The following is a 25,981-nucleotide window of genomic DNA, read 5'->3' on the forward strand; positions in this document are numbered from 1 at the left end:
TCACAATATCCCTGTGTATAAGTCCTATTAGGTTCCCCAATGTACAAGAAGACTGAAAAGTGGCACAATTTGCCCAGGATCACATAGCTTGCAAGTGGCGGTGCCAGGATGTAGACCCAAGCAAGGGAACTCCAACTACACAAGAGATCACTTGTGTACAAAGCTTCCCATTCTGTTGCATACTATTTGTATTCATTTGTGAGTTGCCTTTCTTGGCCCAACTTTGTTTTTTAAAATATTTATCCAAGTTAATACTCATAATTCTGGCTCAGTAATTTTAACTGAGTAATACTTTGAGTATGAAAATATGATTAGTTCTATTAGCTATTAATGATAGTAAATGTTTCCTGCTTTTTACTTTATGATTACAGTGCTACTGTATTTTGAACAAGCCCTCCTGTTCTACTTGCTCTTTACATCAGAAAATTCTACATCTTGGGATGCCTGGGTGGCTCAGCGGTTGAGCATCTGCCTTCAGCCCAGGGCGTGATCCTGGAGACCCAGGATCGAATCCCACATCGGGCTCCCTGCATGGAGCCTGCTTCTCCCTCTGCCTATGTCTCTGCCTGCCTCTTTCTGTGTCTCTCATAAATAAATAAATAAATAAATAAATAAATAAATAAATAAATAAATAAATAGAAAATTCTACATCTTCAAGGCTCAAATACCATATCTCCCCTAAACCCAGGCAAAACTAACTTCTTCTTCCAAGATCTAATAGCATTTGGCCATAAAACTGGAATTGGAGTATATAGGCTCTTCTGTTCTTTCATTAGACTGAATTTCTGGAGGGCAGTACTCTGAATTATGCCCCATGGAGTGATTCTTTGTGCTTACTATTGTAGTACATAGTTGCTAATGCTACTAGTTTCACAGAAAATACAAACTTATTAGGGGCTAAGGAGTGGGATGCAGATTCAGAATCAGTTTGGGAGCCAAGTAGATACTTACACTCCCATTTCATTGGCTTTTGCAATCTTGCAAGGTTCTAAGGGTAAAATGTTGACAAGGAAAATAGATCCTCTTGTGGACTGCCTTTAACGTCAATAATACACCAATCTGCATCAAATCTGTACCTCAAATACCTGCTTTTGGTGAAGGTAACCATCATCTAATCAACTAGGATAATTATTAAAATCCTACCATATTTCAGCTACTGTTATGAGCTAATATAACTATATAGTATAGTTCCAAACCCACTACCTCAGATGTGATTGTCTGTGGAGACAGGGCCTTTAGAGAGGTTATTTAGTTAAAATGAGACTGTAAGGGTGAACTGCGATCCAATCTGACCTGTGTCCTTTGTAAGAAGAGGAAATTTGGACACACAAAGAAATACCAGGGATGTGCCTGCACAGAGAGGCATCTGCAAGCCAAGGAGAGAGGCCTTAAGAAATCAAACCTGCCAACACCTTGATCTTGGACTTTCAACCTGGAACTGTGAGATAATAAGTTTCTGTTGTTTAAGCCACCTAGTCTCTAGTATTTGTGGTGGCAGCCATAGGAAACCAAATATAACTACTCCTCAGCCACTTGTACTGGATGTACTATATTTCTGGATATATATTCTGGATATATATAATATATATATATTATATACTGGAGATTATATTTCTGAGGGGTTTCCCCCCTCCCTTCTCATGTAAATGAGAAGCTTGAAAAAACTGCCTTTGAATGACTAAGGTAACCCCCTCTTTTCTCCATAGTAAAGGTGTGGGGCCCCATGAGTTCACTTGCAGTCTTCCTTGGATGAGCAATTGCTCCTTTGTCTGGGCTTAGAATATATTAGGCATAGTCATGTCCTTTTGTGGTTGAGAAGTTTGTTTTTTTTTTAAGATTTTATTTTTTATTCATGAAAGAGAGGGAGAGAGGGAGAGAGAGAGAGGCAGAGACACAGGCAGAGGGAGAAGCAGGCTCCATGCAGGAAGCCTGACGCAGGACTCGATCCCGGGACTCGGGACTCCAGAACCATGCCCTAGGCCAAAGGCAGGCACTAAACCGCTGAGCCACCCGGGCTGCCTGGTTGAGAAGTTTTTAAGATGTGCCAGATGCACAAGGGACTCCCCATAGCTCCAAGGAGAGAAAGCAACAAAGGGTCTGTGTGCTTGGAGCAATGGACTGTAGAACAAGTCCTTGCCTGCTGCTTCTGAGGCAGCTGGTTGCCCCAGGGGCTGAAGCCAGAGTAAGAGTTCATCAGTGAATCAAAGAGAGCACTCCTCCTCCCCCTTAAAACCAGTACAAGGATCTGTGCCCCGAGGAACATCACAGATCTGTACAGTAGCCAGACACTGCAAGCTTAGTCTTCTAGAGTAATCTGTGAGGCTATGAGAGCCACAATCAGAAACAGAGTGCCCAGAACTACTTCATAATCTCCCTGGATTTGTTTGCTGGCCCATGAGTAAGCCTCTGGGTCTGGGACAATTGGAAAGAAACCTTGAATAAATACCAAATTCATGGGGGCTTGAGTGGCTCATTCTGTTAAGTGTCCTACTCTCCTTGATTTCGACTCAGGTCAGGATCTCAGGGTGGTGAGATCAGGCTCCGAGTTCAGTGTCGAGCCTGCTTGAGATTCTCTGCCCCTCCAACCCCCCCCCCCCCATGTTCTGTTTCTATCTCTCTCTAAAATAAAGAAAATCTTAAAAAAAAAAAAAAAGTACCAAATTTACTTGTAACAAGGCAGGTGGGGTACCCTAGAATTAAGAAAGATAAAAGCAATATGAGCATAATTGCTTATTCAGTTTGTGACAGTTTATACTGACTTCACTAGGAAACACCCTGTTTTGTTCAATATGGATTTTATGTGTTTAAAGATGTATTAATGAATTGAAGCCTTTCTGGAAGGTAGTTTGGCAAATATTTAGAAATGTGATATAAGTCTATTAAATATATAAGTCTATTAAACATATGTCTATTAAATGTACTAATATAAGGTCTGTAATTGTAAAAATGTCATAGAACAGTATTGAAAAATATCCCAATGTTAATAACAATGGTTTTCTTTAGATGGATAAGACTTCAGCTATTTTTTCCTCCTCTTACTTTCACTTCACAATTTAAACATTACTGTATTTATTGCCTGCAATAGTTCAAATTTAAAAATCTCTGAAGTTGGAATGCATCCTACAATTACAATTGAAAGTATTTTCTTCTTTCTTAATGGTGTATAAAATAACAGGCTTAGTCTCTCATGGCACTTCTAGATTTGATGAAAGTTGGTAAACGGAAAAAATGAGAAAACACATGAAATCCATAGGCCCCAGATCGCCTGTCCTTCCCACTTCACCAAGGTTATTTGCTGAATCTTACAGAGACACATTTAGTTCAAAATACATAATAAACTTTTCTGTGGTATTTGGGCTTGGGAAATAATTTTCCATTAAATTGGCAGGAATGTAGGATCAGCAAAAGTCAACTTTCCTTAAACAGAGTGCAAACATTTGCAAACCAAACTGTGACATGGGCCAAAGGCTGGGAATATGGATTCACAAAGAGCCCCAGCAGAATCCTTATAATCAGGTGGGAAAACAGAAAAGGGGAGAGGGAAGGCATGACTAGATCTATTGCTTCCGGGATTTCAGGCCTAGAGATCCAAGCTTGAGGAAAGAGAAGGAGGAGAAAATCTCAGAGGTGAAAGAGCATGAACGCATCTTCAGTGTATTGCCTCCCCTTGCTTGTGGTTGGGTAGCTCATGCTGTATTTCTGCGGTCCCTGACGCAGGCCAGGGACTCTCTTTTCTCAATGAATGAGTTAGGAAGTGGCCCCATGTGGCCAAGGTCCACAGGGCCCTCTTTGTCTCTGGCACTTAGGCAGCATGAAGAAAATAAATGAGGATGAAGAGGATGATGGACAGATACTACTACAAAGGATTTGAGTTAGATGGTGGTGAGTGTACCAGGGAAGGATAATGATGGCTATGGCCAGGCTCAGGACACCGGGCAGTGGTGGAGAAGTTATCTATGAGAAGATGGGAGAAGAAAGGGATATCTCCTTCCCTTCTATTTCACTGCTGAGTGCTGTCACACCTGCCAGATAGACTCACAAGAGTAGAGTGGGTGGAGAAAGGGAAGTATTCTCAACCTTTAGCAGTTAAGACTACTGCACTATCATAGATGGAAGTATCTGGGATGTGGAAACAGCTGAGCCTGAGTTCTAATCTCAGCCCTGCCCATTCTGGCTGTGAAACCTCACTCACGTTGCCTACCTTCTGTGTGTTTATTTCCTCAGTAACCAAATGGAGCTAATCATACTTTCTTCTGTGCCTCTCCCCAAGAAAAATCTTTTTTTTTTTTTTAACAATTTTATCTTTTTAAAAGTCATCTCTACATCAAAAGTGTGACTCAAACTTACAACCCTGAAATCACAAGTGTCATGCTCTGCTGACTGTGCCAGCCAGGTGACTTTCAAGAAAAATCTTTATGTTAATGTTATAGATAAGGGAGCCCCAAGACCACTCCCAGATTCAAAGATTTCTTAGGGGGACCTGCAGGATTCAGCACATAGAGGTGCTCATGGCTAGGATTTATCAGTAAAGGGAAAAGGCACATGGGGTGATATCCAAAGGAAAGTAGGCCCAAGCTTCCAAGAGCCCCCTTCTAGTGGAGTCATATAGGACACATTTCATTTGTCCAGCAATAAACTGTGACAACGCAAGTGAAATATTATTGATGAGGGAAGCACATTAGAAAGAGGTTTTTATTGGGGGCCAGTCATGCAGCACCTTCTGCCTAGCATGCACATAAATTCCAGTCTCTCAAGAGGAAACAGATATTCGGCATGAACCCCATCATTTGTGCAAGTAGTCTAGATAGTCACTCTGATTGATTCCAAGAATGGTGGGAGCACTCCTGAAATCCAAGTTCACAGATAACAGCCAACTCTTTTCAATGAGAACTGGCTGAGACCTGCTACATCTTATTTGCACAGCCTGCTTGTTTTTTGCTTCCTGGGAAAAGAGTAAGAAGGTGTTGGCACTGACAAGGATTTGGAAAATGCCCAAACTGACAAGGCATGTGGATAAGTACAACATTTTCTACAGATGTTTTAATTCCCAGGTCCCTGTGAACCAAATTTGGCTCTTCTTTTCATCATTTTTCCTTAATCATTCTCAATCAAAGATTAGGTATATGTCAGCCAAGAGAGCACTGGGATATCAGCTCTCTTAAGGGATTCCAGGCTTGCTTGGGACCCAAGAAGTCACCTCTGAAAGGGGTGTTAGTCAAATGCCTTGACACTCTGTCCTGGTGGCTCACATAGACAGGAAGCCAGTCTATGTGAGCCTTCTAGAACATTCCCCAGGGACAGTCATCCTTCCTATGTTCTCCACAGTTTCAGGAGTGCTGATAATGGAACTGAGTAGATCCCAGGCCCCAAGAAGCCCAGCTTTCAAGCTGTGTTGTATTAAAAGAAACAGATAAGCAAGACAATGTAATTAATGTAATTGAGATAAATTCTGATCTGTATTTGCATTTTTCAAAGACTGTTAAAGATGATGGACTTCGTTACCTACAGTGATATGTCTTAAAATCTTTTTCCCTTCATATTTTATAAATAGACATCTTATTTATCTTTTATCATTTTTAATTTTTAATTTTTTTTGGTACAAACTCTAGGATAGATATTTTATTTTAGAATAGTTTTAGAGTTACAGAAAAGTTGCAAAGATAGTACAGAGAGTAACCTACCACATACCCTTCAACCAGATTCTTCTTTTATTAACATCTTACAACAATATGGTACATTTGTCACAACTAATGAACCAATACTGATACATTAGTAACTAAAGTTCACATTTTTTCCTTAGTTTTTACCTAACGTCCTTGTTCTGCTCCAGGATCCTATTTAGAATAATATTATATTTAGTCAAAATGTTTCCTTAGGCTCCTCTTGGCTGTGACAGTTTCTCAGACTTTCCTTTGTTTGATGACCTTGACAGTTTTGAGGAGTTCTGGCCAGGACTTTTACAGACCGTCCTTCAATTAGGATTTGTCTGATATTTTTCTCATGACTGATCATGTGTTTTGGGGAGGAAAGACCACAGAGGTGCTGCTGTCATCACATCATTTAAAGGGTACATCCAAGTGTTAACCTTGATTACCTGGCTGAGGTAGTATTTGTCAGGTTTCTCTCCTGTAAAGTTATTCTTTTTCCCTTCCTTTTTTTTTTTTTTTTTTTTTAAGATTTTGTTTATTAGAGAGAGCACGCACACGAAGGGGTAGGGAAGGGGGCAGAGGGCTGAGCAGACTCCCTGCTGAGCCCAGAGCCCCACATGGGACTCTATCCCAGGACCCTGAAATCATGACCTGATTCGAAGTCAGACACTTAACCAACTGAGCCACCCAAGTGCCCCTCTTCCCTGCTTTCCAGGCTGTCTGTCTTGGACAGAAGTCACTACACCTGGCCCACGCTCAAGCAGTGGGGCATGCTCCACCTCCTTCAAGGCAAAGCATCCACATAACTCTGAATTCTTCTCTCTGGGAAATTTGTCTATCCTCTCCCATTTACGTCCTTGTTCAATTGTTGTTCATATTGGCCTAAGCCCCCTCTGTGTTTTTGTGAACCATTAACTACCATTCATTTCAGATTCTGAAATCTCTCCCTGCTCTCACAAATGGCTCTTCCTGTGCCATCTCCTCTCTCCTCTTTCCTTTTCTTCCCCATGAGTTTCCCCACCCCTCTATTCTCTCTCTCCCATCTCAGCCCTTCCCTGCTGGAATCTCTGGCCCAAGTTCAGCTGTCCTCCCAACTGATTACCTTATGTACCTGAGAAAGAATTGGTGGAGAAAAAGAGGAGAGCAAGGCGCAAATGCCATGAGTTAGTAGACTACTTTAGCAGTTGAGGGGACGGAAGGAGGCTGTGGATATTTCATGCCTTGATTATTTGGTTTCTCTTATATGTATATATGTGAAAATGATTTCTAAACAGCTTGTATGAGGGACTGTGCGAAGAATACTATGAGTATCTCATTCAAACCTCAAACTACTTATCTTTCCTATATCACAGATGAGAAAATGGAGGCTTGGTGAGATTACTTACCCAATATCATAGTGTTAATAAATGGCAAAGCTGGGGTTTGAAGCCATCTGGCTCCAAATGTGGCATGCTTATGGGCTGATCTGAGATGTATTTATAATCCTACATTCCCTAGGAAATGAAGCTTACCCCCTAGTTCTAAAAACATGAACGTGGGCAGTCCTGGTGGGCTAGCGGTTTAGCGCCGCCTTTGGCCCAGGGTGTGATCCTAGAGACCCGGGATCAAGTCCCACATCAGGCTCCCTGCATGGAGGCTGTTTCTCCCTCTGCCTATATCTCTGCCTCTCTGTCTGTCATGAATAAATAAAAATCTTAAAAAAAAAAAAAAACATGAACATGGAGTACTATAACACATTTGTAGTCTCAGATTCCTTCTATAGGGCTTTTGCTTGAACAGCCTCGATTTGTGTATAGTTAAACCTTACACAGTCTTGCCCTTTTCTTCCACTGAGCTGTGTCTGTTTTCATTTCATGCAAAGCAAAGTCACTTTAGAATTTCAGGCTCTGGGATACCTGAGCGGCTCAGCAGTTGAGCATCTGCCTTCAGCTCAGAGCATGATCCCGGGGTCCCAGGATCGACTCTCCTCAAGGAGCCTGCTTCTCCTCTGCCCGCATCTCTGCCTCTCTGTAACTCTCATGAATAAATAAATTAAAACTTAAAAAAAAAAAAAAAAAGAATTTCAGACTCCATTTGTATTTCATTCTTCTCTCTAGAAATTAATATGGAGAAAACTGTCTCTGTGTTAGTTTTCTATGTGCTATGTAACAAATTACCACAAACTTAGTGGCTTAAAACAACACCCATTGATCAGCTCATATCCCTATAGACTAGAGGTGCAAGCATGGCACGACTCTGCTCAGGCTGTTGCCAGGCTGAGGTCTGGGTGATGGTCAGGTTGCATTCCTTTCTGGAGGCTCTGCAGAAGAATCTCCCTCTAAACTCATCCCAGTTGTTGATGGAGTTCAGTTCCTTGCAGTTCTGGGACTGAGGCCTCCATGCACTAGTTGGCTTTGGGCCAGGGGCTGCCCTTGGCTACCAGAGTCACCTACAGTTCCTTGCTCTGCAGCTCCTTCCATTTACCCTCTCATGCTTTGTGTTTTTTTTAATTTATTTTTATTTTTTTAAATTTTTATTTATTTATGATAGTCACAGAGAGAGAGAGAGAGAGAGGCAGAGACACAGGCAGAGGGAGAAGCAGGCTCCATGCACCGGGAGCCCGATGTGGGATTCGATCCTGGGTCTCCAGGATCGCGCCCTGGGCCAAAGGCAGGCGCCAAACCACTGCGCCACCCAGAGATCCCCCCTCTCATGCTTTGAATCTTTTCCTTCCTCTGCCTAGGACCTCTAGACCTGGATTTGTAGGGTTCATGTGATTAGACTAACCCAGATAACCTCTTCTTAAAGTCAATGATGATACATAATAATATAACCTAATCACAGAAGTAACACCCCAACATGTTTATATTCTCAGGTATCAGACAGGGTGTGTACATTAGGGAGTGGAAATCTCATGGGCTTCTTAGAATCTGCCTATCACAGTCTCCATTCCTTTATTTATTCACATATTACATATTTACATGTGGAGCACCTCCCTGTGTCCACATAGCTCCAGGAGTTGGAGCTATAACATGACAAACTTGGCCCCTTAAAGCTTACCATCTAGTGTGGTGAGACAGGGGGGTAACCAAGGAAACAATGAAATTTATCCATTAGTGATAAGTGCTCTGCTGAGAATGAAAATAGGGTGGTCTCAAGCATTAGATTGTGTGGTCAGGAAGGGGCTCTCTGAGGAGGTGCCATTTTAGCTGCTTTATGAGAAGATGACACAATGAAAAGGTCCATGTGATTATCTAATATCCACAAGCCCAAGATGAGAGACCACACCCTGTTGTTCCAGAGTTCCTTCTAATCATCTTTAACATATTCAACAAAGAAGCCAATTTTCAAACCACACCCTAAACCACTCTGCACAGTCTTACTCACCCTGCTTTGGGCCCTAGTTGCTTTGTGTAGCTTTCAGCATAGTCTCCTAAATTCCCAAGCAGGAGTTGGGCTGTGTGGCATGACAATGATGGCATGTGTGACTGCATACGCCAATTCCCACAAACATGCTTCTCTTCTTCTCCTCACACGTGTCCTGGAGTCTGGGAGAATATTCATGTGTGAAGACTCCTGAGTGTAAGATGCAGTTCACCCAATAAATAACAAACGCTGCCAGGACATCTTTCTGCTTAAAATATACTCCACTGAATCTGCATTCCAGTTTCCTGCTTTACTGTATTTATTATTTTTATTTATTTATTTGAGAGAGAGTGCGTGAGCGCACAGAGGGAGAGGGAAAAGGGAAGCAGGCAGGTGCCCCTCCAATTTCCTGCTTTAAATTTGCACAACCTAGGGGTGCCTGGGTGGCTCAGCCAGTAAGTAGTCTGCCTTCGATTCAGGGGTCAGGATCCCAGGGTTCTGGGATTGAGCCCCAGGGCAGGCTCCCTGCTCAGCAGGGAGTCTGTTTCTCCCTCTCCTGGTGCCCCTCCCCACTGCTTGTGCTCTTTCTCACTCTCTCAAAAAAAAAAAAAAAAAAAGGGATCCCTGGGTGGTTCGGCGGTTTAGTGTCTGCCTTCAGCCCAGGGCGTGATCCTGGATACCCGGGCTCCCTGCAAGGAGCCTGCTTCTCCCACTGCCTGTGTCTCTGCCTTTTTCTCTCTCTCTGTGTCTCTCATGAATAAATAAATAAAATCTTAAATAAATAAACAAATAAATAAATAAATTTGCACAACCTAAAGGTTCAGTGAGAACTCCCTGACCACAGCACAGTGCAGCCCATATCTGCTCTTGGTACATCATTGTTGAAAAGATATCTAACTCTCATTGGACACTTTTACAGTTAGGAATGGAGGAGTGGGGGTCCCTGGGTGGTGCAGCGGTTTGGTGCCTGCCTTTGGCCCAGGGCGCGATCCTGGAGACCTGGGATCGAATCCCACGTCGGGCTCCCGGTGCATGGAGCCTGCTTCTCCCTCTGCCTGTGTCTCTGCGCCGCCTCTCTCTCTCTCTCTGTGTGACTATCATAAATAAATACAAAAAATTAAAAAAAAAAAGATGGTGATAGCTAAATCAATGCTGTGGAAGAAAATAAAGGAAAGGGTGCTTGGAAGTATGGTAGAAATGGAGGTTATTATATTACTTTAAAGAGCTAAGGGAAGACAGCAGTGAAAAGGTGACACTGGCATGTCATGGGAGGGACGGAGGAGGGGAAGGAGTTATGTAGGGTCTTGCGGCCCATTGTAAGGACTTTGACTTCGACTGCATGAGCTGGGCAGCCACAAAAGGGTCTTGATCGATCAGGGGACTGACATGATCATCTCTCTTTTGCTTAAAAGATCTCCCTGCTTGTTAGGGTAGAGGGTAAAAGAGAAGGGGGCCGAGGGGAAATAGACAAGTGAACAGATAATCACGTATTCTGGGTGAGACATGATGGTGACCTGGACCAGAGTGATTGCTGTGGAGGTGGTAGAAACATGATTGGCTGATAGGCTGATTGGATGTGGGACTGTGGCAGAAAAAGTGAAGTCAGAGACGTCTCCAAAATTTTTGGTTTGAGCAACTGGAAGAAGGGAGTTGCCATTATTTACACGGGGAAGATGGTGGGAGGAGCACGTCGGAGGCCAGAAAGATCAAGAGTCTGGGTTGGGGCGGGTTGGGTGTATGCTCTATGTCAAACACTAAATAGATATGTCAATTACGCATCAGGGCGTGAGACTGGCTTTCAGGAGGGAGGTGGAGCACTGGTGATGTAATTTTATAACTTCTAAGCACAAAGATGATGTTTAAAGCCATGAGCTAGAATCAAAAGGTGGATGCAGTTAGAGGAGGGGAGAAGTCTAGGGGCTGAGCTCTGGGACTTTTCAACCTCAGAAGTCAGAGAGATGATGAAATGCCAGTCAAAGAGACTGAGAAGTCAGAGAGGTGAGAGGAAAATCAGGAAAAGGTGATCCTGGAAGCCAAGTGAAGAAAGTGTTTCAGGGAGGCTAGAGTGAGAGGAGATGAGAAATCCAGTGCGCCAGTACAAAAGGCTAGCTTTAGACAGGAGTACAGTCTGCAGGGTAACAGGAGGGAGGCAGAGTGTTAAGTACAGAACCAGGTGGGTGGGTAGATGGCAGAAGGCAAAGCCAGTTCTCTCATGTGCCCTAGTGTTTATATTTTTTAAAGATTTAATTTATTTATTAGAGACACACACACAGAGAGAGAGAGAGATTGAGAGAGAGAGAGGCAGAGACAGAGGCAGAGGGAGAAGCAGGCTCCATGCAGGGAGCCTGATGTGGGACTCGATCCCAGGTCTTCAGGATCACACCCTGGGCCGAAGGCACACAAAAAAAGTGTGCTCTTAGTCTAGACTCTAGGGCATCACCATGTGTATGAGTGAGTGAGGTAAAGTAGAGGACACAATTGTGATGGCCAGGTGGCCAGGATATCAGCAGGATCATCTACATGGGTATAGAAACCACTAATAATTATGACGGTAGTGTTGGATAGTGACAGAGAGTTATAAGAATCAAGGAATGAGGGGATCCCTGGGTGGCTCAGCGGTTTGGCGCCTGCCTTTGGCCCAGGGCACGATCCTGGAGTCCCGGAATTGAGTCCTGCATCAGGCTCCTGGCACGGAGCCTGCTTCTCCCTCTGCCTGTGTCTCTGCCTCTCTCTTTCTCTCTCTCTCTATCATGAATAAATAAAATCTTTATTTTTTTTTTTTATTTTTTTTTAAAGATTTTATTTATTTATTCATGATAGTCACAGAGAGAGAGAGAGAGAGAGGCAGAGACACAGGCAGAGGGAGAAGCAGGCTCCATGCACCGGGAGCCCGATGTGGGATTCGATCCCGGGTCTCCAGGATCGCGCCCTGGGCCAAAGGCAGGCGCCAAACCGCTGCGCCACCCAGGGATCCCGAATAAATAAAATCTTTAAAAAAATTAAAAAAAAAAAAAAGAATCAAGGAATGAGGGGTTGCAACCTGGCAATCTGTAGATGCCTATAGAGGACTGTCACATAGAGGAATCACAGGGGTCTCATCTGGTAGCAGGAACTTCAATATTCACAGTTTAAGGGAGGAGAGAATGGTCTAGAAGTAGCTAGCGGGGAGGAGCTAGTCAGTCATTGATCAACCTCCAGGCACCAGTGGTTTGAAGGAGGAATAGAGCCACCCCATGACAGAGCTGCTGGGGCAGCAGAGTGTCCAGAGATGGTGCCCGAGTAACAGTGGCTTGAGAAGAGAGCACAAGAGAAGGGGCAGTTAAGTCAGTCCCCCACTGGCTGAAAGGCTTGGCAGAGAAAGCCTTTGAGTTGAGGCTTGAAGTATTTGTAGGGGTTGGTCAGGTAACAATGGGTGGGATAGGAAGAAGAGAAGGGATATACAGGTATAGGAACACATGATATATTTGAACACTGACCTGAGAAAGTCACAAATGAACTTCAGTACAGTTGGTTCAAAACCAGTGCAATTAGCTTTGGGTGAAGAGCATTATTGTTTCTTCTTCAGCATCTGCATGTGGGGCCTTAAAGTAGATTGAGAGCCCCCATGTAGATAGCTAGATGCTCTATAAATGAAAGAAGACACACATTGAACTTTCACACTTGTTACTTCCCCACAGGTATAGTAGAAACTGGTTTATATAAATCTTTATATAGGGATTCATTTATTCATCTTTCCAGCATTTTTTGAGAGTATCTCATCTGCCCAATGCTGTCATTGGGGATATAGTGTGAACAATACAAAAGCTTCCATTCTCTGAGCTTATAGTCTGTATATAATTACATTGAAGTATGATCAGTGCTAAGACAGGATGTTATTGGTGCTCCCTGCCTTGGCATCTAAACTAAGCTGGGGGCTAGGAAAGAATTCTGGAGATAGTGACGATGTGAGAAATAGGTTGTTGTTAGAACAAGGAATGGGTAGTGGTAGAGAATAATTCATCTGAAGTGATGGCATTCATTGGGTTGGAGGTGGGGGAAACTGCTGTTTAAGGCACTGAAAGACACTGAGTGTGGGGAGAGACGGATCTGGAAAGATGATGGGGGCCTGGAGTGGTGTTTCCATCTTCAAGAAGCTTCTGGCAAGTGTTTGAAGTCTTTCTTCTCTCCAGGCTGCAAAGTCCAAGAAGATAGGAACCAAGTCTGTCCTGTTCACTGCTGTCACCTACCTATCAGGTGCTTAATTCTTGTACCTGGCACATGGTATGTATTCCATAATGGTTTTTTTTTTTTTTTCTTCCCCATAATGGTTTGTTGAAGGAGTAACTGTGAGCCATAGTCTAACTCTCTGGAACTGTTAGTTTATCAGTGTAAATAACTTCATTATTTTTTTTTTCATTACAGAATTCTTGTAAACAAAATGACTAACATGAAAACATTTTGTAAACTGTAAAACATGGTATTTGATTTAAAACTATATTATGTTGCAAATATGTATAATGTAGTACTTCTTTTGTGGCCCTAACAATTGTTTTTTTTTTTTTTTTTAGAGTCTTATTTGCTCCACCCAAAACTCCCATTGTGTTGGAAAAATTGTCATGGGTAGTACAAAAGAAACTTGATAGAGAAAAAATCTTCACCAGCCTGATCACTTTCTTTTACCACTTCCTAAAGTGGCTTCTAGCATATTCAGGTTGCTTGTTTTCTGTGAAGTATCAATCAACAAGTAATTATGCTTTGCTCCTGGTTCAGAATAAATCCTACCTTGTTCCTCATTGTGTACTCATCCATCTTCACCAGTGAAACATCAACTCCTTGAAAATAGGCAACCTGCATCTTTTGTGTCCAGTATTATGGCCTTTAGCTGGTACTTAATCCTATTGGCTGAATTTAATAAAATTTATTATTGAAGTTGAGACTATTCACAAATATAGTACAAGACACTGAATAATTGTACTCGATGCATTAAAATGATTATTGGCTATTACCAAATGCTTCATATACTTTAACTTGAAAGAGAAAAGAATGAAGATTCAGAAATATTGAATTCATTTTTTCTCCAAATTTTCTAGTATTTGTCTTGTTTTAGTTCTACTATGTAATGAGTAATAATAAGATCATTTTACCATCTTCTTTGAGATATGATAATGAAAAGAGTGAAAATGGTAGAAAGAGGGACGCCTGGGTGGCTCAGTGGTTGAGCACCTGCCTTTGGCTCAGGTCATGATCCCGGGGTCCTGGGATTGAGTCCTGTATCGGGCTCCCCGCAAAGAGCCTGCTTCTCCCTCTGCCTGTGTCTCTGCCTCTCTCTGTGTGTCTCTCATGAATAAATAAATAAAATCTTTAAAAAGAAAAAAAAGAATGCTGGAAAGCTTTCTCCGATATTTATTTAGGTCAGGTATCCTTTTATTTTATTGTTACATTTCTCTATGGCCTACTAAATAGTTTTCTATCTACAGCATTTAAAAGCTGTATTTGGGACGCCTGGGTGGCTCCGTGGTTGAGCGGCTGCCTTTGGTCTGGGGCGTGATCCCAGAATCCCAGGATCCAGTCCCCCCACGTCAGGCTCCCTGCCTGGAGCCTGCTTCTCTTCTCTCTGCCTGTGTCTCTGCCTCTCTCTGTGTCTCTCATGAATAAATAAAATCTTAAAAAAAAAAAAAAAGCTGTTATTTGCTCTTATGTTTAGCTCTTTAATTTTGATTTAATTACCATATACACAAACGAGTCTCTTGATCCTGCCCCATAAAACAGTTCCCGCAGCTTCTTAGTACTTGTTGCTCCACTCTGCCTGGCTCTTAATCTTGGGGGAGTAAGTTCAGACATTTAGAGTGGCCCAACCATTTTGGAGGAAGAACTCTATGAAATTAATTTTTAAACAACCTTTTTTTTTTTAATTTCTAGAATTTGAGATGTATTTTGTTTTTTTAAAGATTTTATTTTTTTTTTAATTTTTATTTATTTATGATAGTCACACACACAGAGAGAGAGAGAGAGAGGCAGAGACACAGGCAGAGGGAGAAGCAGGCTCCATGCACCGGGAGCCCGACGTGGGATTCGATCCCGCGTCTCCAGGATCGCGCCCTGGGCCAAAGGCAGGCGCTAAACCGCTGCGCCACCCAGGGATCCCTTGAGATGTATTTTGTATCTGTGTCTCCATGTCTCGAGTTTCCTTTCTTTTTTGGTGATAGATCTAAATAGAAAAACCTCTTTGCTGAGGCCTAAAGAACGAGGGGAAGATGCTTTTCGCGTGTGTGGACTGTGGGTTCCTTGTCCCCTCGTAGAGAACTCTGCCATTCGTTCTCATGTCCCATCCATTACTACAAAATGGGTAAAAAATTTGCAACAATTTATTCCATTGACGCTTTCTTAATTTTTCTCCTGAACCCGCCTTAATTTCATAGGGCTTGAGTTAACTAAGATTCAGTTCAAATGGCTTTCAAGTTCTGGGTGTTAATAGTTAATGATCGAACATTAATTAAGATTGTTGATCAGTAACAAAGGGCTGTAGCAAAGGGCCTGAGAAATTGATCCCTCCTACCCCCCCAGGAACACTCATCATTATTATTTTTATGTTCAGCAGAACGTGAAGGCGACAACACTCCCATGTATCTTCCAACATGACGCACAGCCAGATTACCGTCCCCAGTTCGTCCCCATCTTTCAGGTCTCAGCTCAAAACTCACCTTCTCCGAGGGTCCCCATTCCCCAGGCAACCTTTGTGTCAGCGACTTTTTTTATTTCGCCCATAGGAAACAAGCTCACTGATTTATCTACTGCGTCCCTCCTGCCCCCGGGGGGCCGTCGAGGGCTGCTCACTACTAGGCCGCCGCGGCGCGCTGCATTTCCCATAAACGGACGGACCAGGCATTCTCGCGCAGCTCAGCTCGTTCCCGGGGCGGGTGGGACCCGACTGCAACTTTGCATGACTGCGCACAAAGCAGGTCCCAAACCGGTGCAGACGCCTTCCTCCTCGCCAGGCAGAGCCCCCGACCCACACCTCACGTCTCCCAGCTCGATTCTCGCTCGAGGAGCGAGGGGCCTGAGAACCTGCCCCGCAACGTGCCCGCCCCGCACGGAGGGCGCCCGCCGCCGCCGCCGCCGCCGCCGCCACCGCCACGTCAGCCGGCGCGCGCGACCACAGCGCGCCTGCGCGCGCAGGACCGCCCCCTACATCCGGGGCTTGGGCGGCGGCGGCGCCGCCGTGCGGGGGTCACGTGGCTCCTTCCTTTCCGTCTCTGGCCGGCTGGGCGCGGGCGACTGCTGCCGAGGCGCGTGGAGCCTCGCGCTGGTTCCCCTTCGTCTCCCCTCCCGGCCCGGGCCACTAAGGAGTTCGCTGACGCCGGGTGAGCCGAGCCTGCCGCCAAGATGCCGGCCTATTTCCAGAGGCCGGAAAATGCCCTCAAACGCGCCAACGGTGAGTCGGGAATCGGGGCGCGCCGGGCTGGGTCGGCCCGAGGCGCCTCGGAGGTCGAGGGACCCGGGCCTGCGTCTCGCCGCTCTGCTGCCCGGCTGCGGCCCGAGAGGTCGATGCGACCTGCCCGCCGCCGCCCCGGCCCGTGGTGGGCACGGTCTGCCTTCTCGCTCCGACCGACCGGGGCGGGTGGGAGGCGCGGACCCGGGAACCGTCGCGGGGGGGGGGTTCTTCCTCCCCCCGCCCCCCCCCCCCGCCGCCTCCTGGTGCGTCTCGCGGGCCGCGGCCCCAAGACGGGCTTCCGAGGCCCGAGTTCCTTTGCCCCGCTTCTCCGCCTCCGCCCCGCGCCCCAGGCCGCCGGGCCCTCGGCTGCTGAGGCCCCGCGCCCCCAGCCGCCATCTGGGAGTGCCGGGGAGGAAGAAACATGGCTCCCTCCCGGGGACAATGCACGCGAGAACCTCGACTCCACCTCCTGCCGGCGCCGGGAGCCGGGCAGTCCCACCCCCGGCCCTCCCGCGGGCACCTCCGCCCCCCAAATCCAGCGCCGGGCTTTGCTGGGTCAGGGTCCACTCACCCTTTCCCCCAGTCCCCGGAGCTCTGCCGCGGAGACACTGACCCATTTAACCTGTTATCTGCTCTTCCTGGCATTGACTATCGGCCGCCCCGAAGCCTATTCTAAGCCGCATGAAGTTGGAACAGAGTTAATACCGTGAGAGAGAGACTTCAAGTTCTCTCTTAAAGATAACGAAATTGAAGCCTGGAGAGAGAGAGAGAGAGAGAGAGAGAGAATGTTTACCCAAGGTCACTCTGGGAGTTAGTAGTTGAGCCAGGAGACTGGAACCGAGGTCTCTAGACTTGCAGATCAGTCGTCTTCCCCCCCCCCCCCCCCCCTCGCTGCAGCGGCTACTGCCTGCGATTTTTATTTCCATGTGGGTTAAAGCCACAGGCCCTTTAGGGAAAACTTGTGCCTGTGCGGGTCTGTTCAAGAGGCATTTATTACGTTGGCATTATGGGGCTGCAAATGTATCATGCATTGCTCTGGTCTTAAAAAAAAAAAACAAAAAAAACTTTCGTTTAGAGTTTTTTAAGCCCAACAATTTCTAAGTGTGTAGAGCGTCCATAGCTCTTATTTTCACCTTCCTCTACCTAAACAAGCTTTGGGTCTTAACCCATGCTGTAGGTTGTTACACTGTGTCTCTTAGAGTTTTATGTTTATGAAGTTCTATTTGTTGACTTGTTTGAAAAATTCCTCTTGGGAAAAATTGGCCAATTTCAATCAATACATAAAATGAATACTCCTGATAACCTATCAGGACTAAAGGTTACTTAAAATAATTTTTTTAATAAGTGTCTGCTATTTTAAAAGTAGCAATTTGGGGGTTAAGAGTGTGAAATTGGGTAATTCCATATTATTTGGATTCGAGTACAGCATCTGTCTTAAAATCATTTAAAACTACAACTTAGATCTGATGGCTAGTCATTTTAACCAGTGATCTAATAGTTAAAATAGGCAAGAATTAAGGACGTTAATTTCTAGGAAAGAAAATAGATTGAAGTGGAAATTCATCACTACAAAATGAACTGTAGTAAAGTTAATTTTTTTTCTTATGTTTAGAAACTTACGGTATATAGAGTGACTTGGATTCAGTTACTGTTCTAATTGCTATTGTAGATCTGCTTTACAGTCATTTGCTTTACTGACAAGTGTCTTTCCCATGCTAATAGGCTGAAGCACTGAAATCTTCATGGCCTAAATACTACACTTTTGATGTGTTCAGGCCTTGTTTCTTTCATCACTCCTCCCTCTGAATGGTCATATAAGCTTAGTATGTCAGTAATTTTTTTAAATTAGAAGGGTTTTTGGATGTGTAACATCTTAAATCTTTTTTCACATTTTCTAACTTGGGAGAAAGCATCTGAAATGAAAGTAGGCAACGTGAGCAAGGGGCACCCTGGCGGGGGTTGTGTCGGTTTTTTAAAAGGCTGTACTGACTCCTTGCTGCAGTCCTTTTAAAATGTAGGTTGGGTGTTTCTGTAGTAGAGGGCTTAGCATTCAACTAGTAATTTCTGTACCTTTGATCTTGTGAATGAGATTCTGTCTGTAAGTGTTAAAAGTGAGCAGAATGTGGATGACACACGGCACTGCTTACAAAACTAGGATTATAAAAGCATATTCCATTCGATAGAGATAATCTCATTTTATGTCAACATTTTATCTATACCATTTGTAGCATCAAACACATTTAGAATTAATCCATTGCATTGTCTTAATAAAATGTGAGTAAATTTAAGTTGAATAGTTCTCCAGGTAACTCTGAATCTGTAATTCAGAACAATATTTTTGGAGACGATTATAGTAATCATTCAGGAAGATGAGAACTTGGCCCAGCAGTTAGAGGCAAGAAATTCATACACTGAAATCATTTGGAAAAAGCCCCAGATTATGTTGTTAGTTCTTTGGAATTCATTGCTCCTGATCTTGTAACAGCCTTTTAATTTTGATTCTACTAGTGTTTTATCAAGTTGTTTAAACTCACAAATTGTGTAACACTGTAGCTTATCTACTTGGTCTGTTGTACAAGTAAGCTAGTAATATTGAAGGACAGACCTAAATTTTTTCGATACAGTTTGCCTTTGTGTCTGAAAGGAAAACTCAGAATGCCCATCCTTCTAGTAATAGCTTATAATTCTGGATTTTAATCTTTATTTCAAGAATATCAATTTGGAAATGAACTTTTTTTTTTTTAACATTGCAATGGAGCCTTTAATATGTGTTATTTCTTTCTAGCCTCAAAACATTTTTTTTCCCTTATTAGATAATTCAGAGGAACTACATTCTCCTCGTATGTAAATTAGGGTAAAGACAGGAACTCACCCTCATGGTTTATAATAACTTGCCATTGCATTCTTTTTCCTTTAAAATAAAAACATGGGCAGCCCTCAGCAGTTTAGTGCCGCCTTGTGCCCAGGGCCTGATCCTGGAGACCCAGGATCGAGTCCCACATCCAGCTCCCTGCATGGAACCTGCTTCTCCCTCTGCCTGTGTCTCTGCCTCTCTCTCTCTCTCTCTCTCTCTGTGACTATCATAAATAAATAAAAAATTAAAAAAAAAAAAAGAAAATAACCTTGTGTATGTATGCTTCAGGAAGATAGGTTAGGTCCTCCCCTAGAACAGAAAAGGCTTATTATCCTAACAAAGTATCTAGTTGTGTTACGTTTTTGTTTCCTCTTGTAGGGTGGGTTTTTTTTTTTTTTTTTTTTGTAATAAAATGGACTCAAATGAAAATGGACTTTTCCCTATAATGGCAGGATTAATGTTGACATTGACTTGAATTATTGAAGAGGGTTTTGTTTTCACTTGCACATGAAGAATATGATTTGATATGGGGTGACTTATAGGGTATTGTGTAAAGATACTTATTTCAGCATATTTTGTGATTTATCTTGTTGTAAACTTTTTAATACCAGAGTTGGAATATTGTTTGTAGTTTTCCTGGAAGAAGTAATGTTCAGAAGCAACATTCCTGAAAGATGTGATCTTTGTGATCTTTGGGAAGAAATTAATAATTACTAAGTTATAGGCCTCGTATAACTCCCAAATAAGGGACTTTTCTGCCTGTTGTTTGCCTAGTACAGAGTTACATGGTTTATAATGCTGTATGGTGTTTATTCTTAAAAATAATTCTTTGCTAAAGATTTTTTTTATTCAGAAAATAATGGTTTTTAACAATAGAAATACAGTATTTTAAGACCCTTTCATAGTGTAAACTAGTGTTTTGGTTCCCCAAATTATCTTTCAAATGTTCGGTGGAAAGATTTTTTTGTGTGTAAAATATGGCAGTTAACTGAATTTTAAGTTGAACATAACTAGATGACTTAGGTTAAATAAAATAGCTCTCCCCATTTTTAAGTTTTGTGCACAAGAAAATAAAAAGATGAGAAAAAAACATAAATTTTAACCTTTGTCAGAAATATGGTTATAGAGCAGTCTTTCCTTTTGACTGAATTTCAAAATGAGCAGTGTATACATAAACCTGAGATTAGAACTACATTTTGAAATACTGCCACATACAGACAGAATGCCTTCACGTTTAGGTGGTAGTAAATTCCCTAAGAATATAATTTTCTTTGGTATGTGTTCTAAAATTTTGTTTTTAAAAATAAAGTTAATTTTCGAAATTCAAGATTTACAGAATTACTGCATAGATAGTATACAGTGTTTCCATGTAAACCGTAACCTATTGATAATTTTATATCATTTTGGTACATTTGTCACAAGTAATGAACCAGTACGGATACATTATTGTTAACGAAAGTCCATATTTTGTTCATATTTCCCTAATGTCCTTTTTTGAATTCCAGAATCCCATCTAGGATATCATATTACATTTAGTCGTCCGGTCGTCTTAGATACTTCCACTTGTTATGACAGTTTCTTATATTTTCCTTGTTGATAACCTTGACAAGTTTCCTGGTATTTTGTGGAATGGTCCCTCATTTGGGGTTTGTCTTAATATATATTTTTCATGTTTAGACTGGAAAAATAAGTGGAGAGATATTCCATAGATTGGAAGACTATTGGGACGTCTGGGTGGTTCAGCGGTTGAGCCTCTGCCTTTGGCTCAGGTTGTGATCCCAGGGTCCTGGGATTGAATCCCACATCAGGCTCCCCGCAGGGAGCTTGCTTCTCCACTCTGCCTGTGTCTCTCTTTTTGTGTCTCATGAATAAATAAATAAAATCCTAAAAGGCTGAAAGACTACTGTTAAATTGCCCATTCTTTCAAATTTGATAATATAGATTCAGTAAAATTTGAATGAAAATTCCAGTGAGCTATTTTGTAGATATTACCTAATTCTGTATTTATATGGAAAGGTAAAAAATTTAGTAAGCTAAATAATGCTGAAGAACAAAATTGAAGCAGTCACACTACTTGGTTTGAAGCCTTTAAGTCTGTAGTAATCAAGACAGTGAAGTATTAGCAAAAGACTAGATACATTGCAATAGAGAGTGATCAGAACAGAGAATCCGAAAGTAGGCCCTTAAAGGAATAAGTGATAAAGTCAATCTAATTGTGTAATAATTGACAATCATGATTTTTCTGCCTGGAGTCTTAGTATAAACTAGGAAAAATTCCTTGGCCAGATCACTGTGACTGAAATGAAAGGTCATAGTTGACTTTACTGTGTTTGTTGGGGAAAGATTTTTTTCCTCCTGATAACCTCAATTTCTGGAACTTTCCAGTCACTTAAAAGGACACATTTGGTACAGTTTAATTGAGTGAAATCCAGTTTTATCGGTAGGCTGTATCTTGAGATAGTATCAGTTTTTCATTGTGTTAACATGGATAATTTTGGCATGGCTTTAGATTAAAAAATAAATGTGATCTAAAAAGAGATTGTAGTGAGTTCAGAAATTAAAATAGCCAATTTAAGCAAGATTTGGACTGCTGTATATAGCAAACATACCTGATTTTAATTGTCTTGATTTATTTTTCTAGAATTTCTTGAGGTTGGAAAAAAGCAGCCTGCTTTGGATGTTCTTTATGATGTTATGAAAAGTAAGAAACACAGAACATGGCAAAAGATACATGAGCCAATTATGCTGAAATACTTGGAACTTTGCGTGGATCTTCGCAAGAGCCATTTAGCTAAAGAGGGATTATACCAGTATAAGAACATTTGTCAACAGGTATGAAAAGAGATGGGTTTTATGTTTTTAGTAAAGGCTTTTTAGTAACTATCAGAGGACTTTGCTTTTCAAAATTAATATACTTTATATCCTAAAATTTGTTCTTAAAATATTTTATGGTTTGTTGAGACTGTATTTTCAGGTTCTCTCTCTTTTGTGTGTGTGTGTTAGGTGAACATCAAATCTCTAGAAGATGTTGTTAGGGCATATTTGAAATTGGCAGAGGAAAAAACTGAGGCTGCTAAAGAGGAGTCTCAGCAGATGGTTCTAGACATAGAAGATCTGGATAATATTCAGACACCTGAGAGGTATGTAAGTTAAATTGCTGATACATTTTCCTCAGTGTTTTTCTTTACATGTGTCTCCATCATCCTCATTTGAAGTTTAAGTGTTTATTAGAAAAAATGTTCCTCTTTGGAATTTTAAATGTATAGTAACAAAACCATACTATAGAAAATTTATCAGTGGAAAGTCTCACCTTCAGATAGGAAGCAGATACTGATCTAAATGATGGTAATACGGGTTGAGGATTCAAATATTTGAACATGTAAGTGACAGCTTTAGTGTGTCCAAAAGCTGTAGAAAGAATTCGTACTTTTTTAATACTATTGTTGATTTGTTTTTTTTTTTTTTTACTCCTATGACAAAGTACAAAATCATGTCTAAAATTATTGTAGACTTTTATTTTTTTAATTTAATTTTATTATTATTCTTTTTAGTGTTCTCCTAAGTGCTGTAAGTGGTGAAGACACTCAGGATCGTACCGACAGACTTCTTTTAACTCCATGGGTTAAATTCCTTTGGGAATCCTATAGACAGTGTTTGGACCTTCTTCGAAACAATTCTAGAGTAGAGCGCCTCTACCATGATATTGCTCAACAAGGTAAAATGAAAACTGATTTGAAAAATTGATTTTGAGGGAAAGATTTTGCAAAAGATGGACAAAGTTAACCTGTTTTTATCCATATTACTTATTTTATAGTTTTTATTCTTATTGAAAGATGTTTGGCGTTCATTTAAATAGTGACTATAAGACATTTGTTTTACTTATTAGGGTAATTCTATATGAAATCCATTTCATGGATATCTGAAAGGCAAAGTCATTTTTGGGATTTTCCAGGTGACTAAAAAAATAATTGGAACTTCTTGACGGCTTTCTGATAAACTTAGATCCTGCTTTTGACTGCATTTATGCATATTCTCCACCATGCCTTGGGGAGAATCCTAGAAGCTTTGAACTTCCAGGATTACTTTAAAAATACATATTTTTATATTCTTAAACAGTATCACTGAATATAGGACTAAGTTATCTTGATGACTCTGCATCATCATAAAAAGTATCCAGTTGTTGGGCAGCCCGGGTGGCTCAGCGGTTTAACGCTGCCTTCAGCCCAGGGCCTGATCCTGGAGACCTGGGATTGAGTCCCATGTCAGGCTCCTTGCATGGAGCCTGCTTCTTTGTCTGCACCCCCCCCCCCCCCCCCCCGTCTCTTATGAATAAATAAATAAAATCTTTTTTTAAAAATCCAGTTGTTACAGTGCATATACCATTGATGCCTGAACAGCTTAGGGGTGTTAGAAGTGTTTGTGGGCACACCCCTTTGCTTCCACTTCTGCAGATGAAAGTCTGCCTATGACTTAACTACCCAAAAACTTAACTATTAATAGCCTCTTGTTGACCAGAACCTTAACTGGTAACATAAACAGTTGATTAACTGTTTATTTTGTATGTTATATATGTTATATACTGTATTTTTAAGAGGTAAGCTAAGAGAAAAGAAAGTGTTAAAATCATGAGAAAATAAACTTTACATATCTGTATTTATTGGGAATATCTGCATAAATAGACCCATGCAGTTCAAATCCTTGTTCAAAGGTTAACTACTTTGAATCTTGAACCGTATAATGTCCTTTCTCTTAATCCTGGATCTTTTCCTTACTGTTACTTACCTTGCTGTTATTGCAGCTTTTTAACTATATGTAAATAGGAGATATATATGACTTAAGAGTGGCTTTTGGCTTTTTCTTACTTTGGTTTTAATACAACCTTATATTGTCATTCTTTCCAGTATGAGGAATGATTGGTATTTGTTTATCAACTTGTGACTTCAAGAATATTTTACTGTATTAGAACCTGTTCTGTTTTGTTTACATGGCTAACATATGTGAATTTTCATTTAACACAAGTAAACTTGAGTCTTTTGATATCTACTGATGTAAAAACTTGAAGTTAAGCTGCGTCCTTTTGTTTTGGGCCTGTTGAAATACACACACACGCACATATATTTTAAGAGCAAAGGTATTTTGAAACAATTGTTATTGCATATATGACAGCATAAAATTATTATTTTTTTAAAAAAAGATTAATTTATTTATGAGAGACAGAGAGAGAGAGAGGCAGAGACGCAGGCAGAGGGGGAGAAGCAGGCTCCATGCCAGGAGCCTGATGCGGGACTCGATCCAGAGACTCCAGGATCACACCACAGGCCAAAGGCAGGCGTCAAACCACTGAGCCACCCAGGGTTCCCAGCAGAAAATTATTTTAATGACAGAGCAAGTAGTTAGGGTACACATATAGTACACAGTTGAAATCAGGTTAACATAAGCCTACAATTTGTTAGATAGCAAGGCTATATTTTAGGCTAGGATTTTTTTGTTCTTTTAAGATTTGAAGTGGTTAAGTGTTTGAAAGGTGAGTCTCTCCTATACCTTAATTTGGATAGTTTTCCATTTGTAAATTTTTTTAGATCCCCAGAATCAAATTTTAGCTAGGCCAGGGCTATGTTCAAAAGATGGTCTGGATACATGATTAAGTGAGTGAGGACTCTGATCATTTTAAAGACTGATTGATTATAATTTTGGTAAATCTTATTAAAATAACTGATTTTAATATTTGAAATAAACCTTATTCACATACTTGATGTTGGAAAGTACCTAATATATCTTATAAACTATGTCTATAGCTTTCAAATTCTGCCTCCAGTACACTCGTAAGGCTGAATTCCGTAAGCTGTGTGACAATTTGAGAATGCACTTGTCACAGATTCAACGCCACCATAATCAAAGTACAGCAATCAATCTTAATAATCCAGAAAGCCAGTCCATGCATTTGGAAACCAGGCTTGTGCAGTTGGACAGTGCTATCAGTATGGAGTTATGGCAGGTATGTTGTGAACTGTTTGCTGTCTTTTGTAGTCCTAATAACCCAGAGTACTTTTATTTTCTTTAATAAGTATCTTCATCTTGATTATTATTGGATAATGTCAATTAGATAACTGAGAAATTTAAGATTGTCCAATGGATAACCAAGAGTTCTGGACAGGCAGTCTCAGGATATTTTGGTTCTAGTTGCCTGCTGTGAAATCTGGGCCAAATCAGGTAATCTTTTTTGGACCTGGTGGCTTTCCATATAAAATAATCCTCGTTGCTCAAAATATGGTTTAATGTTTAATGTTTGGTAGACCAAATATCTACTGGTCCAGGATGAAATGATTATAGTGGAGAATGTATGCATTTACTAAAGATGGGTTTTCTTTTTTAATTTACTTAATTTGTTTTTTGGGGTAACAATTTCATGGTAATTTTATGTTTACTCTGTTTAGAAAAACTGAGCTTGTCTTTTTTTTTTTTCATAGTTTTGCTGTATTTCATAAAAGTAATGCTGGCAGTAGGTTGGAAATTAAAAAAAAAAAAAAAAACTTGTCGCCTTTACTGCGGATGTATGAGAAACCCTGCATTAGATTGTCTCCTAGATATCTTAGTGTTGCTTTGGCTTAGTAAATGCACAGAAAAGGGCCTACATTGGAGATCTCAGTGGTGTTGAGAGGTGTGTCCACTACTTGGGCTTTTTATGCCAAGAATTCCAAAAAGACGTTTTCATCCTGATTTGAA

The 25,981-nt window shown here is 41.5% G+C and overlaps 2 protein-coding genes across 4 annotated transcripts in view; one reads left to right on the plus strand and one right to left on the minus strand.

Moving 5' to 3' along the window:
* DENND10 (DENN domain containing 10) overlaps positions 1-16,060 on the minus strand; it is a 42,527-nt gene extending 26,467 nt beyond the window's left edge. The window contains exons 1-4 of one of the 3 annotated variants that reach the window (XM_077877450.1): positions 15,674-15,812; positions 13,755-13,874; positions 12,470-12,616; positions 9,015-9,175 (exon numbers count right to left, since the gene is read on the minus strand). In XM_077877450.1, the coding sequence (XP_077733576.1) occupies positions 9,015-9,121 (107 nt within the window). In that variant the 5' untranslated portion in view covers positions 9,122-9,175; positions 12,470-12,616; positions 13,755-13,874; positions 15,674-15,812. Of the gene's footprint in view, positions 1-9,014; positions 9,176-12,469; positions 12,617-13,754; positions 13,875-15,673 lie in introns of those variants that run through there. The other 2 variants (XM_077877449.1, XM_077877455.1) reach the window with 2 other exon arrangements.
* Positions 16,061-16,198: 138 nt separating this feature from the next.
* EIF3A (eukaryotic translation initiation factor 3 subunit A) overlaps positions 16,199-25,981 on the plus strand; it is a 36,221-nt gene continuing 26,438 nt past the window's right edge. The window contains exons 1-5 of the mRNA XM_077877448.1: positions 16,199-16,404; positions 21,900-22,090; positions 22,262-22,398; positions 22,810-22,973; positions 25,054-25,253. Coding sequence (XP_077733574.1) covers positions 16,356-16,404; positions 21,900-22,090; positions 22,262-22,398; positions 22,810-22,973; positions 25,054-25,253 — 741 coding nt within the window. The 5' untranslated portion in view covers positions 16,199-16,355. The remainder of the gene's footprint in view (positions 16,405-21,899; positions 22,091-22,261; positions 22,399-22,809; positions 22,974-25,053; positions 25,254-25,981) is intronic.

The sequence above is a fragment of the Canis aureus genome, chromosome 29, assembly GCF_053574225.1.
Source record: "Canis aureus isolate CA01 chromosome 29, VMU_Caureus_v.1.0, whole genome shotgun sequence".
NCBI lineage: Eukaryota > Metazoa > Chordata > Mammalia > Carnivora > Canidae > Canis > Canis aureus.